Source organism: Sarcophilus harrisii, chromosome 2, assembly GCF_902635505.1.
Source record: "Sarcophilus harrisii chromosome 2, mSarHar1.11, whole genome shotgun sequence".
Taxonomy (NCBI): domain Eukaryota; kingdom Metazoa; phylum Chordata; class Mammalia; order Dasyuromorphia; family Dasyuridae; genus Sarcophilus; species Sarcophilus harrisii.
In genome coordinates, this window is record NC_045427.1 from 186,085,950 (window position 1) to 186,101,760 (window position 15,811).

At 36.6% G+C, this 15,811-nt stretch overlaps 1 protein-coding gene across 5 annotated transcripts in view; it reads left to right on the plus strand.

The window, feature by feature from the left end:
* The window catches only part of COLEC11 (collectin subfamily member 11), a 68,979-nt gene extending 53,707 nt beyond the window's left edge, over positions 1 to 15,272 (plus strand). For 3 of the 5 annotated variants that reach the window (XM_023494652.2, XM_023494651.2, XM_031951175.1), the window contains 3 exons: positions 7,276 to 7,329; positions 13,962 to 14,057; positions 14,228 to 15,272. In XM_023494652.2, coding sequence (XP_023350420.1) covers positions 7,276 to 7,329; positions 13,962 to 14,057; positions 14,228 to 14,637 — 560 coding nt within the window. In that variant the 3' untranslated portion in view covers positions 14,638 to 15,272. The remainder of the gene's footprint in view (positions 1 to 7,275; positions 7,330 to 13,961; positions 14,058 to 14,227) is intronic. The other 2 variants (XM_023494653.2, XM_003757894.4) reach the window with 1 other exon arrangement.
* Positions 15,273 to 15,811: the final 539 nt, after the last annotated feature.

The following is a 15,811-nucleotide window of genomic DNA, read 5'->3' on the forward strand; positions in this document are numbered from 1 at the left end:
CTCATAGTCTTTTAACTGAGACTTGAAGGAAGCCTGGAGGTAGAAATGAGGAGGGGAAGTTCCAGGTAAGAGGAACAGTAAATGAAAGCCACCCAATTAGCATATGGATTATCCTGGGATGAGGAAAATCTAGGGAGCTACTGTCATTAGGATCATAGAATTTGTATATGTAAGTAGTAAGAAGACTGGAAAGGTAAGAACAGATTGTGGAAAGCTTTAGAAACAAAACGAGAATTTTATGGCTGATTCTGAAGGCAATAGGGAGCCAGGTTTTTCTTATTATAAAGTTAATTCTCTGCCTACTATGCTAAGCTTCTTCAAATGTCATAATACTTAAAAAGTATATATAAAAAGAAAGTATAATTTAGATAATCAATGGATTGTGCTCATAAAGCAACCCATTTATTAATCTTTACCTCCTATTTTTAAGTATTTCTAAGATTATAAATTGATGTTTAGATACACCAAGCAGGACATGGTGATATTAATAAATATTCCATATTTTTATAGAACTTTACAATCCTCAAAATGCTTTCAAGTACTTTTTTTTTCTTATTTTTCTTCCACAAACAAGCTTGGGAGGAAAGCAAAGCAGGTATTGCTATCTCTTTTTACTGATGGGAAAACTGAAGTTCAAAGTCTGTAAGTGACCTAACCTCATATTGCTTTTATGTTCCTTCCAGCGTATCTTTAGTTTTATCATGATTTGTTATATTCTTGAGAAGCAGTTTGGCATTGGATACATTAAGCTTTGGGATCAGGAAAGCTTGACTTTTAATTTTAAATTTTATAGGTTTCACTCTGATAATTATTTTCTATTTATACTGTAAATATTTGGCTGTATACATATTTGTTTATATGTTGTCTTCTCTATCAGATTGTAAGCTCGTTGAAAACAGAGACTATCTTTAGCTTCTTTCTGTGTCCCCAGAAGCTTAGGATAGTGCCTAATACGTGATAGATATTTAATAAATATTGATGATTGATTTAAGTTTTGGTATGACATTTATCAGCTATAGGATCATAGGCTTAATTGACCTCCTTTCCTTAGGTAATTCATTAAGACTCAAAGTTATTAAGGAGATGACAACCTGTATTAATAGGTAGAGTTTCCATATCAGACATTCTCCACACTGATGAAACCACAATTCAAACTGTCTTCCCTGTTCCCTCTCCCATTGACATTACATTTTTGGTGACTGACAAAGAGATAACTATTAAAACGAATGGGATGAAAACATTAGATTTTTATCATGTTTCACATGATTTACTAAAGTATTATGGTCCTTAACAGATTCATAATTCCCTTTGTTCTTTTTTCATTATACTTCTAGTGTGTAGCTGGTTAGCTCTGAGGTTTAGAGTAGTTTTTCAGCATTATTTCAACCAATGAACTTTCAAGCTGTTGCTTTTAATTCTATTCAGTTCCGTTTAGTTTCCATCGATTTTCAACAAATGCATTTTACATTCCTGTTATGTGTAAGGCATTTTGTGGAACACAATAGAGATATGAGGAAGAATAAAATTGGATCCTAACCCTCAAGCAGTTTATACTTTACTTTAGTAGGAAAGATGAGATATTTACACAAATAATTATAATGTAAATTAATTTTTTAAGTCCATGAGAGGGGTATAAAGTATAATGAGAATTTTGAGGGGATTACTTTTGGCAGCAGGGCTCACAGAACCTCCCCTTTGACCAAGTAGTCTAGTCTTCTTATCCAACCATACCATAGTAAGTGACAAAAGGAAATGAGGAAACATAGGATATCTTTGGGACATACTAAATTATCTTAGTGAGAATAGGAACTAAACCTATGATTTCATTGGTACAGGAAACTTGCAAGGGAGGAAACTCCCTCTAATAACTTAAATTCCTAGAGAATTACCTATAATACTGAGAAGTTAATTAGATTACCCAGAATCATACAATCATTATGTGCCAGAGCCAATACTTGAACTCAGGTCTTCCTGGCTCTGAGACCGGATCTTTAGTTTTTAACTCCTTGCTATTTCTGCCAGTATGCTGGTTAGAAAATGGTGGGTAAGAATCCTGGATTAATAAGGACAAAAGCATGATTCTATTTCATGATTACCTCTGTTTTAGGCAGCCATTTTGCAAATATGATGGGAGGAACTCATAAAGAGTGGGAGTGCATTAGGGAGAACCCATCCCCACATCTGGGGAAGCAGTTTAAAGTGCTTTCTGTATTATTGGTGAATCAATAGTACCTTTTATGTTTTATTATAGTGAAAATATGGTTTATACTTTGGATAAATTCTTCACTCCCTTATTCATTCAACAGACATTTTCGAAGCACTCATTCTGCTAACATGAGAAGACAAAGGATATGATTCCTGCCTTTATTGAGCTCACAATCTAGAAGGGGAAAGCTCACAAACACAGATAATTCCAATGCATTTTAATACATACTTTGTGTGTTAGAGAGATATGCAAAAGAATACTGCAATATTACATGAAGTTAGAGAGTAATTGTTCTTACCAACCAAGAGTGTCAGACAAGTTCCTGAAGGAGGGGGTATTTGAGCTGGACTTTAAAGGATAGGGAAGAATGCAAAAAGGGGAAGAATAGGAGGGAGAACAATCCCAGCAGAGGACACAGTCAGAGCAAAGGCACTGAGATATGAAAATGGATCATGTTTTGTGGTGCAAAGAGCAATGCAGTTTTATTGAAACAGGGTGTTGGATAGGACAAACCTAGGAGTAGAGTATTGCCAGATCACTGTAGGGCTTGGAAAGACAGGAAAAGGAGAATGAACTTCACTCATCAACCAGTAGCAATTTACAAAAGATTTTTGAGCAATACAATGAAATGATTAAGTCTCTGTGAAAAAAAAAAAATATATATATATATGTATACAAACAATGATATAAGGGATGTATCAGAGAAGGATGAAACTGAGCTTCCATATCCACCTCCTGGATCTGAATGAGGCCAGACAGACCCTCATTTGGCTTCTCACAAAGCTCTTTTCAGACTAGAATTTGGCTCATTTTGATTTGCCTTGGATTCATCATTATCTTGGATCTTTGACAAAATGAAATTTTCAATCACTTTTTTATGAATTAACAAAAGACCACAAAGGAGAAAAGGGCTTCTATATCCCTTTTGTTCTTATGCTATATCTACGAAAGCTGCACTTTCTCCTTTGCCCATCTAGATTGAAGTTGCCTTTTTAGGATCCAAACTTGTGATTTTGTTGATGTAAGGAACTTCTAATGAGGAAACTTTAATGATTGATGAAATCTGTAACTTCTTTTTGGCAGTTTATTATCTTAGAGAGTTGCTTAGATCACTGAGGTTAGGTCACTTGCCCAGGATTATATATGTAGGCAGTGAGGTGGCTCAGTGGGGTTGGAGACAGAAAGACTGAGTTCAAATCTAAGTTCAGACACTTTCTAGTTGTATGACCCTAATAGAGTCTGTTTACCTTAATCCAGTGGAGGAGGAAATGCAAACCACTCCAGTATCTTTGCCAGTGGACAATACGGTGTCTTATGATCCATGGGGTCACAAAGAGTTGGACACAACTCAACAAGAATAGGGTTACACAGACTTTTTGTCTCTGTAAAAGGCATTATGCTGCCTTTTAATATTGGGGGAAATAAATGTTTTGGTGTTGTTCAACAATTTGATATAAACATTTAGAATCATTGAGTTTTAAATTTAGAAGTGTTTCATTAATGATTCAGATTTGGAAGATCATAGATTTAGATAGCTCAGAGGCCATCTAGTCCAACTTTCTTATTTATAGATAAGGAAATTGAGTCACTGAATGACTTACCCAAAAACACACTGGCAGTAAGTGGAGAGTCTGAATTTGAATTCAAGACATGTGACTCCAAGTTCAGTCTCTTTCCACTATACCTACAGTCACAGATACTTATTAGCTGTATGAGACTGAGTCCCTCTTTTGCCTGTATTCCACCCCCCCCCTTTTTTTTTGAGGGAGAGCAATTTAATCATTTTATTAACAGGACAAGTAGGTTATTAAAAAGGATGGTCATTTGGCCATCTCTTGGACTAAGGACAAACACTTCATCAAAAGTTTCTTGGGACTTATAAGGAAAGACAATGTGAAAAGAAAAATGGAAAAATTGACAAAATCAAACAGGCCAGTCTCCTCTGAAAGTAGATCTTATAGATAAAAGATGCAAGGGGAAAAAGTAGATGTCTCCCTTCCTTTAGGTCATCTGATATGGTCCTGTGATTCTGGTCTGTTCTTCTCCAGCTCAGGTCACTTGTAGAAGTTTCCTATCAAACTGATCTCAAAAACACTTAAAAAAATTTTTTTTTAATTTTTTACTTAGATAATAAACAGTTCAGATAATGAAAATTAGCTTAAACCTTATGGAATCTTTTATTAGATCTGAGAATTCACAACTTTACCTAACACCTGTATTCATCACCTATACCACTTTTATATCTACAAACAGAAATCAGAAGTCAATATTATAAGATGTATTCCAGTACAAAAACAAACTCATTTAAAGTGGCCTGTATTTTCTCAACTGCAAAACAAAGGCATGGGTCTCTTAAATTTTTTCTGCCTTGAAATCTATGATCATATAACCTGAAGAAGCCCAGAGAGTGGGGTAGCCTAAGCTGGGTTAGTAGCTTCATAATAATGAGGGAGTCTGTTCTGAACTCAGCAGGAGGGGATAAACTACTGTATGATAACTTTCACCAAAATATTCCAATGTTTTTGAAATTCATAGATTTCCTATAGAGCTGGTATTCTCCATACTCATTTGAAGAGAGTGATGAAAATTTGTATATTGGAAAAAGTTGCATTATTAATAAGAATATTATCTATTCAGTCCAAGAGGCAACTCTATGAAGTGGGCTCCTTGGTGTTAAGAAACTCCATCTTTTACATTCATGAAAGTAAATATATCAGTTCACATTGTTCCTGGATTTACTTTGTCAGGCTGGAGCTAAGCATTTTCCTGGAAGTCCTCTTGTTCTTTGTTTATAAGATTAGGGGATCACAGATTTAGAGTTGGAATCTAGTCTAATCCCTTCATTTTAGAGATGAAATTTAGCCAAGATAACAACACATTCCCACCAAGAATTCAATTTTTTTTAAAAGATCACGGTTCAATGTGTTTTATTTTAAGCTGCTGTCTTTGACTTTGTTTTTTTGTTTGTTTATTCCCTAGAGGAGTGAGAGTCACTTTGAATCATATCATGTATATGATGCATAATGTAATTTGGGTGATGCAATATATGGCACAAGGTGTAGGGTGTTAGGAAGTGCTGGTTCTAGTCCAGATCTGCCACTAACTAGGTGTGATCAAGTGATTGGGCCTCTGTTGTTTCTTTTTTAAATTTGAAATAACATCATGATCACCAACTAATAGCAGTGATCAATCAACCAATAAACTAATATTTACTAGGCACTGTGTTAGGTTCATAAATAATCTCTCTATACTCTCATTATAATGACATTTATAATCTTTAAAGCTCTACCAATTTTAACATCCCAATTCTAAATCCATCCTGATAGTGAATTGTTTAGAATAATTTCTCTAAGCATTAAATTTAATTGAAAATCAGGCTATTTCTGGATGTAGTCACATGTATGTGCTGTCATTAAAAAAAAATGAAAGCCAGTGTAGATTTTTAAGCTAAAAACAGGCTTTTATCTGTTTCACATTAAGATCTATGGAATATCTCAAGTGAAAGATGAGTATTATAAGTAAAAGATTAAAAAAAAAAGAATATGAGTATTTTTTTAGATGTTCAGTTGTATCTGACTCTTTATGACTCCATTTGGGGTTTTCTTGTTGGAAATTGAGGCATTTCCTTCTTCAGCTCATTGAGACTTTACTGAGGCAAACAGTTAAGTGAGTTTTCCAGGGTCATACAACTAGTAAGGGTCTGAGTTCAGATTTGAGTCTTCTTGACTCCAGGCCCTGCAATAGTTCCATTTCACCATCTGACTGCTGCCAAAGGGAGTATAATTATATGTAAAAGATTAAGAAGTCGAGGAGAGAGTTTTGGGCTAGAGTTTGGTATCCTAGCAGGTTCTATTCCCAGCTAGCTAAATGACTTTGGGACTTAGTAATACATTTACTCTGGTTCAGTTTCCTCCTCTGGAAGATGGTCCTTCTTACCTCTGACATTCTGAAATTCTGAAATTGTTGCTACTTGGTTTAAGGAACTAAGAAAATAGAGATGGGAGCAGGAGAGGGTACCAGTAAGGCTATCTGAACTTTCTCAGAAGAAAAGAAGGTGTGAAGAGTAGTAAAAGTCTGCAGAATTGTCTCCTTTTGGGGAAAAGGGATTGAACTAAATCACCTGGCAACCTGGGTTCTAGCTAACTATCCGTGTAACAATGTAGAAATCACTTAAACTTTCTTGACCTACTAATAGGTCTCTTCTAAGTTTTAAAAGTCTTAGGACCATAGATTCAGAGTGAGAAGGAACTCTAGATATTATTTGGATTAATCATTTTACAGAAAGGGAAGCTGAGGTTCAGAGAAGTATATGAGATGACCAGATTGTTTAAAGCACTGGGCTTGGAGTCAGGAAAACCTGAATTCAAATTGGTCTAACTCATTTGCTAGCTGTGTGACCCTGGGAGAATCACTTAGCCACTGCTGACCTCGGTTTTCTTAACTATAAAATGGAAGTGATAATAGCACCAGTCTTCCATGATTGTTATGAGGATTTAATGAGATAATAATTTAAAAGTACCCAGTGCCTGGAATATGGTAAGAGTTATATAAATGATAGCAATGATGATGATGATGAAGATGACGACAACGTGACCAAGATTATTCTGGTAATAAGAGAGGCAGAGCTAGAATTTGAAATAAAATCTATTGTTCTTTCTACTGTCTCACACTGCCTACCCATGTTACCATTTTTGAATTTACTTTCGATAAAGGAGGGAGTTCAGAATCACTCATGATGTTAAGGATTCAGGAGGTAATGTCTGTGAAGTGTTAGATGAAATGCACTTAATTTTACAGAACTAGTTTAAGGAATGATCATTCACTATTGCCTAAAATCCCAAAATGTGCATTACTTCAAATATACTGTTAATAAAGCCCAAAGCAAGAGCAATTTACAGAATGTAGCGACTCCCTGTTGTTATATGGCAGACAGAGATGGGGTCTTGGGAGAAACTCTGGGGCATTAAACATGAAAGATTCAATAACGATTCCAACCATGAAGTTTCTTAACTAATGAAACGTGTGACCCGTTTGTTATGCTGACAGAGCTCTTTCTTTTTCTTTCATAGGTGAAAAGGGAGAGATGGGAGATGTAGGACCACCAGGTCCTAATGGAGAACCAGGTAAAGTATTCAGGAACTGAGAACAATTCACTTAAAAAATGCCATCTTTGAAAAAAAAAAAAGCAGCTCCCTTATTTTTTAAAAGATTGAAAACAGGAAGCATACACTTTCCTGGTTACACAGGGAAGTACAGTAATTGATCCCATCAAATTATATTTAACATGATAGAGCATCAGTGGTCATTGTAAATGTTCTATCTTTCTTTGTAATTACTACCTTATTTTGATTATGACAAGTGAGAAGATGAATGAATGCCTTTCATTTGGATCAAGGACTTTAGAAGGATTTCATTAGGGCTATTTTAACAAGTATTTTTGAGTGAGTGCTCTCTTTTCCATAGAGGCTTTTTCTCATTTCCACCTGAGATTCCTTTCTTCACTTGCTATCTTCCTGAGAAATGAAAGTGAACCCTCCCTTCTCAGAATCTCCTACATCACTTTTTTTTTTAGGGGGGGGAATAGGGGTATTTCTCTTTTATCCCCATTATTTGCTGCTTTGTAAATGTTGTAGCTCTCAGTTCTTTTTAGTAGTATGTTAGCTGGGGGATGGAGGGAGGGTGAGGTACAGCAACTAGGCAATTTTTATTCTTTAATATATTCTACCATAGCATAATAACTGGCATAGTATTTAGATAAATACATAGATTGACAAAACATCTATTAATCAGTTGTCAAATGCTGTGTTAAGTAGTGGGAATAAAAATACAAGCAAGTAAAACAGTTCTTGCCTTCGAAAAGATTACATTCTGACTGGAAAAGGCATCATTTAAAAGGGTGCTGGAAATGAGAAGGTAAATGATGGAGCTTTAGAGGGCAAGGAGAAGACAGTGAAATATTAGCAAGAGGCCCAGAGGTAGAATAAAAGGTTCTAATGCAAAGGAGATGAAGATGATGGCATGGTGTCCTGTGGCTTGGTCCCCAACAAATTAATAAGAATTTCTTTCATTGAACATCTGGAGGCCTCTTTTCCTTTTCAGTGACCATTTTTAAAGGCTTGATTATGAGATATAATGATAAAATAATGAAATTCAGCCTTGAATGTATCTCAGGATTGTTGTTAAAGATTTCTAATTTTTTGGACCCTCCTTTTTGGGAATTGCCTTCAGATCCAGCTTCTCTCTCTCTCACATACACACACACTCTTTCTCCCTCTCTCTTTCTCTCACCCTCTTTCTTCCTCTTTTTTCCCCTCTGCCTCCTTTTATTCCCCCCCCTTCTCTTTTTTCCACTCTTCTCTTTCCCTCTTCTCCTCTCTTTCTCTCTTCTCCTCTCTTTCTCTCTTCTTTCTTTCTTCCCTCTATTTTTCTTCTCCCTCCTTCCCTCCCTCCCTCCTTCTCTCCCTCCTTCCCTCCTCCTCTCCCTGCTTCCTTCCTCCTTCTCTCCCTCTCTCTCTTCCTTCCTTCCTTCCTTCCTTCCTTTTTCTCTTTCTTTTCCTCTCTTTTTCTCCCTTTCTTTCTTTTCTCCTCTTTTTTCTCTCTGCCTTTCTCTTCTCTCCTCTCCTTTCTTCTTTTCTTTTCCCCCCTCCTCCTCTTCTCTGCTCTCCCAATCCATTGTGTAGTCATAGGATTTTTTTCTCCTGACTACTTTCCTATTCCCCCTTGATCCTTCAACCCATAATCCCTAGTTGTGATCTCTTCTTTTCAATTTTTCCTTGGTTACTCTGACTTTTCCAGAGGTATAGTGTATTTAACTGTGAGGCTGTGAGGCTAGATACAAAGTTGGGAATCTGGAGGGAATCTTAGTATAGCACCCTGAAGAAAGTAGACTAACTTTGTGACATGAAGATAATCCTATGCTGTTGATGGGTTGTAAGTAAAAACATAGGTTTTAAGAGTGAATTGTTAGTACTAACTGATAACTGATAAATTGAGTACTGTCTTTTTGTTACAATTTTGTAAAATATAGTTGCAAGGCACTATCTCATTGGATTTTGCCAACACTGCGAACATCCCTGTGAGGTAGGTAAATGGGAAGTGTTTTTACTCCCATTTTATACACGAGGAAACTGAAGCTTTAAGAAGGGACTTGTTCAAGATCTTTTTAGCAAGTGGAAGAACTAGCTTCAAGACCCATGTCAATGCTCTTTCAGCTAGGAGATGCTGCCAGACATTATTCTTCGTGTGCATAACATGCTGCATGTAACAATTTGTTGCATTTGCACTGGACTTAATGAAAGTACTTCATATCCACTGTCTCACTTGGATCTCACAATGCTATTGTAAAGTATGAAGCACAGGTGACATTAGCTCCATTTGGTATATGAAGAACCTGAATTATGAAAATCAGGAAGACAGTCATAGAGATGGAATAAAAAGCCAGGCTTTTTTTTTTTGGCATTGTCTTACTATCTTTTGTTTTCACTAAATAATTATCAAGTGCTTATTGTTTTGTGAGCCCTATGCATACCAGGCATTGGGGGGGAGGAAGGGAGAAGATCCAAAGTTTAAGTAAATATGATCCATGCTCTCATAAAGTTCAGATCCTACTAGAGGAATAAGATCCAAACACAGAAAACTATAGTTCACAAAATTCCATACGTGCATTAGAAAGATACAAATTAGTGTCATCTGAGGTCAGAAAGGGAAAGCTCCTTAAGAGGGAGAAAGCTTCCTGAAGGAGTTGGTATTTGCATTTGGTCTTAAATGATAGATAGAAATTTGACAGGCTAAGAATGAGATAAAGTGCTATGAATAGGGAGCAGAATGAGCAAAATCTTGAAATCTGGAAAGCATAAAGCATAATTATTTAGTTGTGTCTGACTCTTGGTGATACCCTTGGGGTTTTCTTGACAGAAATACTAAAGTGATTTGCCTTTTCATTCTCCAGCTCATTTTACAGATGAGGAAACAGAGGCAAACAGGATTAAGTGACTTGCCCTGGGTCATTCAGTTAGTAAGTGTCTGAGACCTCATGAAGATGAGTTTTTCTGATTCCATGCTCAATGCTCTGTTCTCTAGGGAATAGGGAGTCACTGAAGATTGTTGTGCAAGGAAATGATATCATCATATCCTTGGGCAAGAAAAATTATTCTGATAGTAAATTGAGGAAGGATTGGACCAGGATAAGAGCAGAAGGAAATTATTGAAATAACATGGGTGAATGATCAAGAGAGCTTGATTGCTGTGGAAATAAATGGGAGGCCATGGGTATCAGAAATGATTAGTAACAAAGATTAAATTAGTGATAGTTTGGATATAAAATGAAGGAGAGGGAAGAGTTAAATTTAACTTTAGTGTTCTGAAAGTTTAAGATGGTGAAAGATGGTACAACTGAAAAATAGTGAAACTGTGACAAGAGTAGGTTTTAGGGAAACATAATTAGTATATTTTTGGAGTTTAAAATGCCAGTGGAATACTAAGCAGGCAACATCTTGTGGTAATGGAGACATGGGCAGGTAACTCAGTAGAGAGGTAAAGGCTACAGATATAGATTTGGAAGTCATTAGCATAGATGAAGTAGTTGAAGCCATGGGAACCTATGAGGCTATTAAGGGAAAAATGAGTAGAAACAGAAGAAAGAGGGCCCTGGGACAGATCCTTGGGAGACATTCATTCATTCTAAGGTGCTAGAAAGAAGAGTGAGCAATAGAGATAGTGATGGAGTTGTTTGAGAGATAGGAGAAAAACCAGCAGAATGTATGAGTACCCTATAGGAGAGTGTAGATAATACTGTCAAATGCTACAGAGATGTCAAGGATGCTCAGAGAAGGGCATTGGATTTAATAGTTGGGAGATGAGAGAACTTGGAGCGAAATGTTTAGTAGAGTGGTATGAGCTGACACCATAGTGGTAGGAGCTGTGGAGAACAAGTAGAAGCATTGTGTACAGACATTTTTTTTCTTCAGAAATAAAGAAAAGAGAAATGAGATTTTAGGTAGGTGAATTTAGAATATTTCTATCTATCTATCTATCTATCTATTTATCTATCTAATTACTGATTTACACACACACACACACACACACACACACACACACACACACACATCTTCCTAGTCCAATACTACATTAAACTAACTTTATTATAATAGAATAACAACATCATATTCCAAGAGAGGATATGGAAAGAGGAAGACTATGGAGATTTACATTCCAAGAGCATCCAAGTGATATTTCTGAATATTCTTTGAAGATGCTTTGGCTTACATGCCACTTATTTTTCATATGCTGTCCAGATATTTATATTCTCCAGAATACTGACTTCTGGTTCCACGTAACAGTATGATTAGAACATTATTGCAGACAAATCTTCTTGGTCTACTCCCTCCCATATAGAGAGTTTAGAAAGCTTCTTCTTCCAGCCAGGAATTAAGTAGATAATCAATTTGACCCATTTCTCTTGCTATTGGCCAGGCTTATGATATATTGGAATGCTAAAATGCCAGTGGATCATACAGATCACTAACCAGACTTATGATAAATTGCACCACCAAAGTGTTAGTAGATCATTCACCAATTTCCAATTTTAAGATGTTTTTACTTGTGACTCTGTCTCAAATGTTTTGTTGATTGAGAGAGTTGACCTTAGATTGCTAAGAGATAGATTATCTTACCTAGAGTCAAATAGCCAAAGTATGTCAGAAGCAAGACCTCTGTACTTGTTTCCCTGACTCAAAGGGCAGTTCTCTATCCATGATCCTATACTTCTTTCACAACTATTTAAATGCAAATAAATCAATTGCATCAACATGTCCTACTGTTTCTTGAAGTTAAAAACAAAACAAAGCAAAACAAAAGCCTACATTGTTATAGTTGGGTTTTCCCCCCCACTCTGGTTAATTTTCCCTTTAATATAGCCATAGGTGAGAGGCAAGATGGATTAGTGTATAGAGAGCTGGTGTCAGAGTTAGGAAATCTTGGATTTCCATCCTGCCCCTGAAACATCCTGGCTATGTAATCTTTAATAAATTCATAACCTCTTAGTGTCCTTAGCAACACTCTTAAGACTATAGATTGCAGTGTAGGAGCCAATCTGCATTATTAGAAGAAATGTCTTCATTGACAGTTCCTTACACTGATGAAATCTCAATCTAGTTTAAAAAAAAAAAAAGTAGTTCTTGGTTCTTCTGGTTCTGCTTTTTCCACTCACAATATTTCATTCACAGGTCTTTGCAGGTTTCTTTTTTTTTTCTTTCCAGAATCATCAATCATAATTGCATTATGATATTCTATTATATTGCTCTGCCTCAGTTTATTCAGCCATGTACTCATTGATGGACATTTGATTGTTTCTTGTGTGTGTGTGTGTGTGTGTGTGTGTGTGTATGTGCGTGTATATAGTTGATTAAAAATTTAAAATAAATCAATAATGTGATACAAGGACCATGACAGTTAATGAGGGCAGGGACTGTCTTTCACTTCTTTTCATATTCTCAGCATTTAACATAGTGTCTTGACCAAATGAGGCCTAAAAAAATCCCTTCCAATTTGGACATCCTATGAATGGGCAGCTATCTTTAAATAAATCAAAGGCTTTGGTCACAGAGCTTGACTAGTTAATTTTTATTAACATTGTCTACTCCTTCTGGGAAAAAATAAAAACCTAGTAGGAAGGTGTAAGATTAAGTGCAAGGAAAACATTTCCTCCTTCCCATTCCAAATGTATAGAATAGGTTACCAAAGATTATTCTTTTCTCAGAGACAATTTTTTAAAAATGATGTAATTGATATCTTTTATTTTTATTTCATTTTCGTTTTTTACTATTACTATTAATAGTATAGTCCATAGTGGACTCCATAGTCCACTTGGAGAGACATTCCTTATAAAAAGATTAAAAAGAAAGAGGAAAAAAATTCAGTAAAACTACCCAACACATCAATTGAGGCTAACAGTAAATATGTTGTTCCATGCCTGTAGTCCACCATCTCCCTCAGAGACTTTAAAATGCATCTTGGTATAGTCCAGGGGCAGCTAGGTGATGTAGTGAATCAACCTGAATTCAAATCCAGCCTCAGATACTTCCCAGTTATATGACCCTGGGAAATTCCCTTAAACTTTTGCCTAAACTCTGTAAAAGAGGAATACTAGAATCTATTTCCTAGGGTTGTAGTAAAGATCAAATAATTCTAAAGTGCTTAGCATAGTTGCTGGCACATGGTAAGAGATACCTAAATGTTAGTTGTTCTTATTTTTATTATTATTATTATTGTTGGCTATATGAATCTGAGCAATTCAGTTAACCTTTTCAGTCCTCAGTTTCCTCTTTTATAAAATGAGGGGTCAGAGTTGATGACTTTTAAGTTTTCTCTTCCAGCTTTAACACTATAACTACTACATGAACACTAGACTAGGATTGAGGAGGTTTGCATTCTGTGATTTCTGGTACCGTCTTTAGCTTCTGAAGTTCTCTGTTTCCTCTTTTATAAAATGAGGGGTCAGAGTTAATGACTTTCAAGGTTTCTCTTCTAGCTTTAACACTATAATTGCTATGTGAACATTAGTCTAGGATTAAGGAGCCTTGCTTTCTGTGATTTCTGGTACCTTCTTTAGTTCTGAAGTCCTCAGTTTCCTCATCTGTAAAATAATGCTGTTAGATTTTATGGTGGTTCAGTTTCCATCCCGTTAAGTAGGGAATATTTGCCTTCTTAGCTTGTTGCCACGTTTAACCTCATGATGAATGAACCCTGGTCTTCACAGGCATACCTTGTGAATGTAGCCAGCTCCGAAAGGCCATCGGCGAGATGGATAACCAGGTGGCTCAACTGACAACTGAGTTAAAATTCATTAAAAATGGTATGTTCATGTTCATGTTTCCCCCCCTCCCTTCTGCATTTTTCCTCCCCCCAAAGATAAAATTGCTCTTAAGTAATGTTGCTATGTTATCCTCTTTGCTGTCTGTGTCTATTTTCTTTTTGTGGTGTGCATTAAGTTTGTTTATAGAAATGCGAGTGCTCACTTTTCAGCACTGCCCTCCCCCGCAGCTGTCGCTGGTGTGCGCGAGACAGATAATAAGATATATCTGCTGGTGAAGGAAGAGAAAAGATACGTGGACGCCCAGCTGTACTGCCACGGCAGAGGAGGGAACCTGGGCATGCCCAAGGACGAGGCTGCCAACGGCCTGCTCGCATCCTACGTCAGCCAAGCCGGCCTCACCCGAGTTTTCATTGGGATTAATGACCTGGAAAGAGAGGGCACTTTCGTGTATTCTGACCGATCCCCAATGCAGACCTTTAACAAATGGCGCAATGGAGAACCCAACAATGCTTATGATGAGGAGGACTGTGTGGAGATGGTAGCCTCTGGGGGCTGGAATGATGTGGCCTGTCATATCACCATGTATTTCATCTGTGAATTTGACAAGGAGAATGTGTGAGGTTGAGGCCCCCTATTTAATCTCAAGCAGGGTCTGGCTAAGTCACTACTTGTTTATAAAATAAAATTATTAATGCTACAGTCTCCAAGTATCCGATAACATCAGATAACACGTACAGCTGTAAATATGAGAAGTATTTCCAATATCAGTGTTTACTCTTCAGAAGGGAAGGGTTTTAGCCCATCAGGGCATCATTCATCTTAGCCTAAGAGAATGTTCTGGGTTTAGAAGGAAAAGAAAAATGTTTCTCAGGTTGTGATTTCTGAAGTAAAGTTTTAATATCTTTTTTACTTTAGTCAAAATGTTAATTGTGTGGATGTCGCTCAGAATTGTTCCCACTACAGAAAAAAAAAAAGCCCTTGGCGGTCTCTAAGCTGTAAAATGGAATTTTAAAATGTTACAATAGTTACTCACAGATATTGGCAGTGGGGGCTACAGTCGCCTAGTTTCCTTCTGGTTACTGTGGAGGGGGAGAAAGAACCCTTTCTTCCTTTTGCAGAAATTACTGTGGATGGTTTGAAAATATCACTTTTTATTTCTGTATGCCTGCTGGGCTTGAATTGCCCCAAAAGGAAACAACTTTGCTGTGCTTCAAACTTGGATTTCAGGAAGAAAAAAAAAAATTACTCCCAAAACAAATCCCTTTGAGTGAGTGTCTCTTTGTGCCTGTATGATCCGTGTTCTTGCCTTTATTGTCACACCACTCCATTGGCCCATTTTTCCTTCCTATCACATTCTCTAGTCACAAATCAACTAACAAAACCCTTCATTTCTCTAAGAAGAAAATGAAAAAAGGAGAGAGTTCTTTTCAAGGTTGGTATTTCAGGCAACTAATTTATTCACTTCACCAGAAGGCCTTGCTAAATTATGTGATCAGGTGGTTTACCTCTGACATGAGCACTCAAAGGACAAAGGATGTTATGATTTAAAGCTGGAAAGGGCCTTGGAGATCATCTTTCTGGTTCTATCCTTTCATTTTACAGCTTCCTAAAATGAGTCTCAGAGAGGTGAAGGTCATTTGTTCAAGGTCACACAAACGCTACAGCTAGGCCAAGATTTGGACGTGGTCCTTTGACTCAAGATTGATTCCATGTTCATTCCATTACATCAACCAATATCCCTTTACTGTTTACTACTTTTTACAGGCAACTATCATGATATAAAAACATTTCCC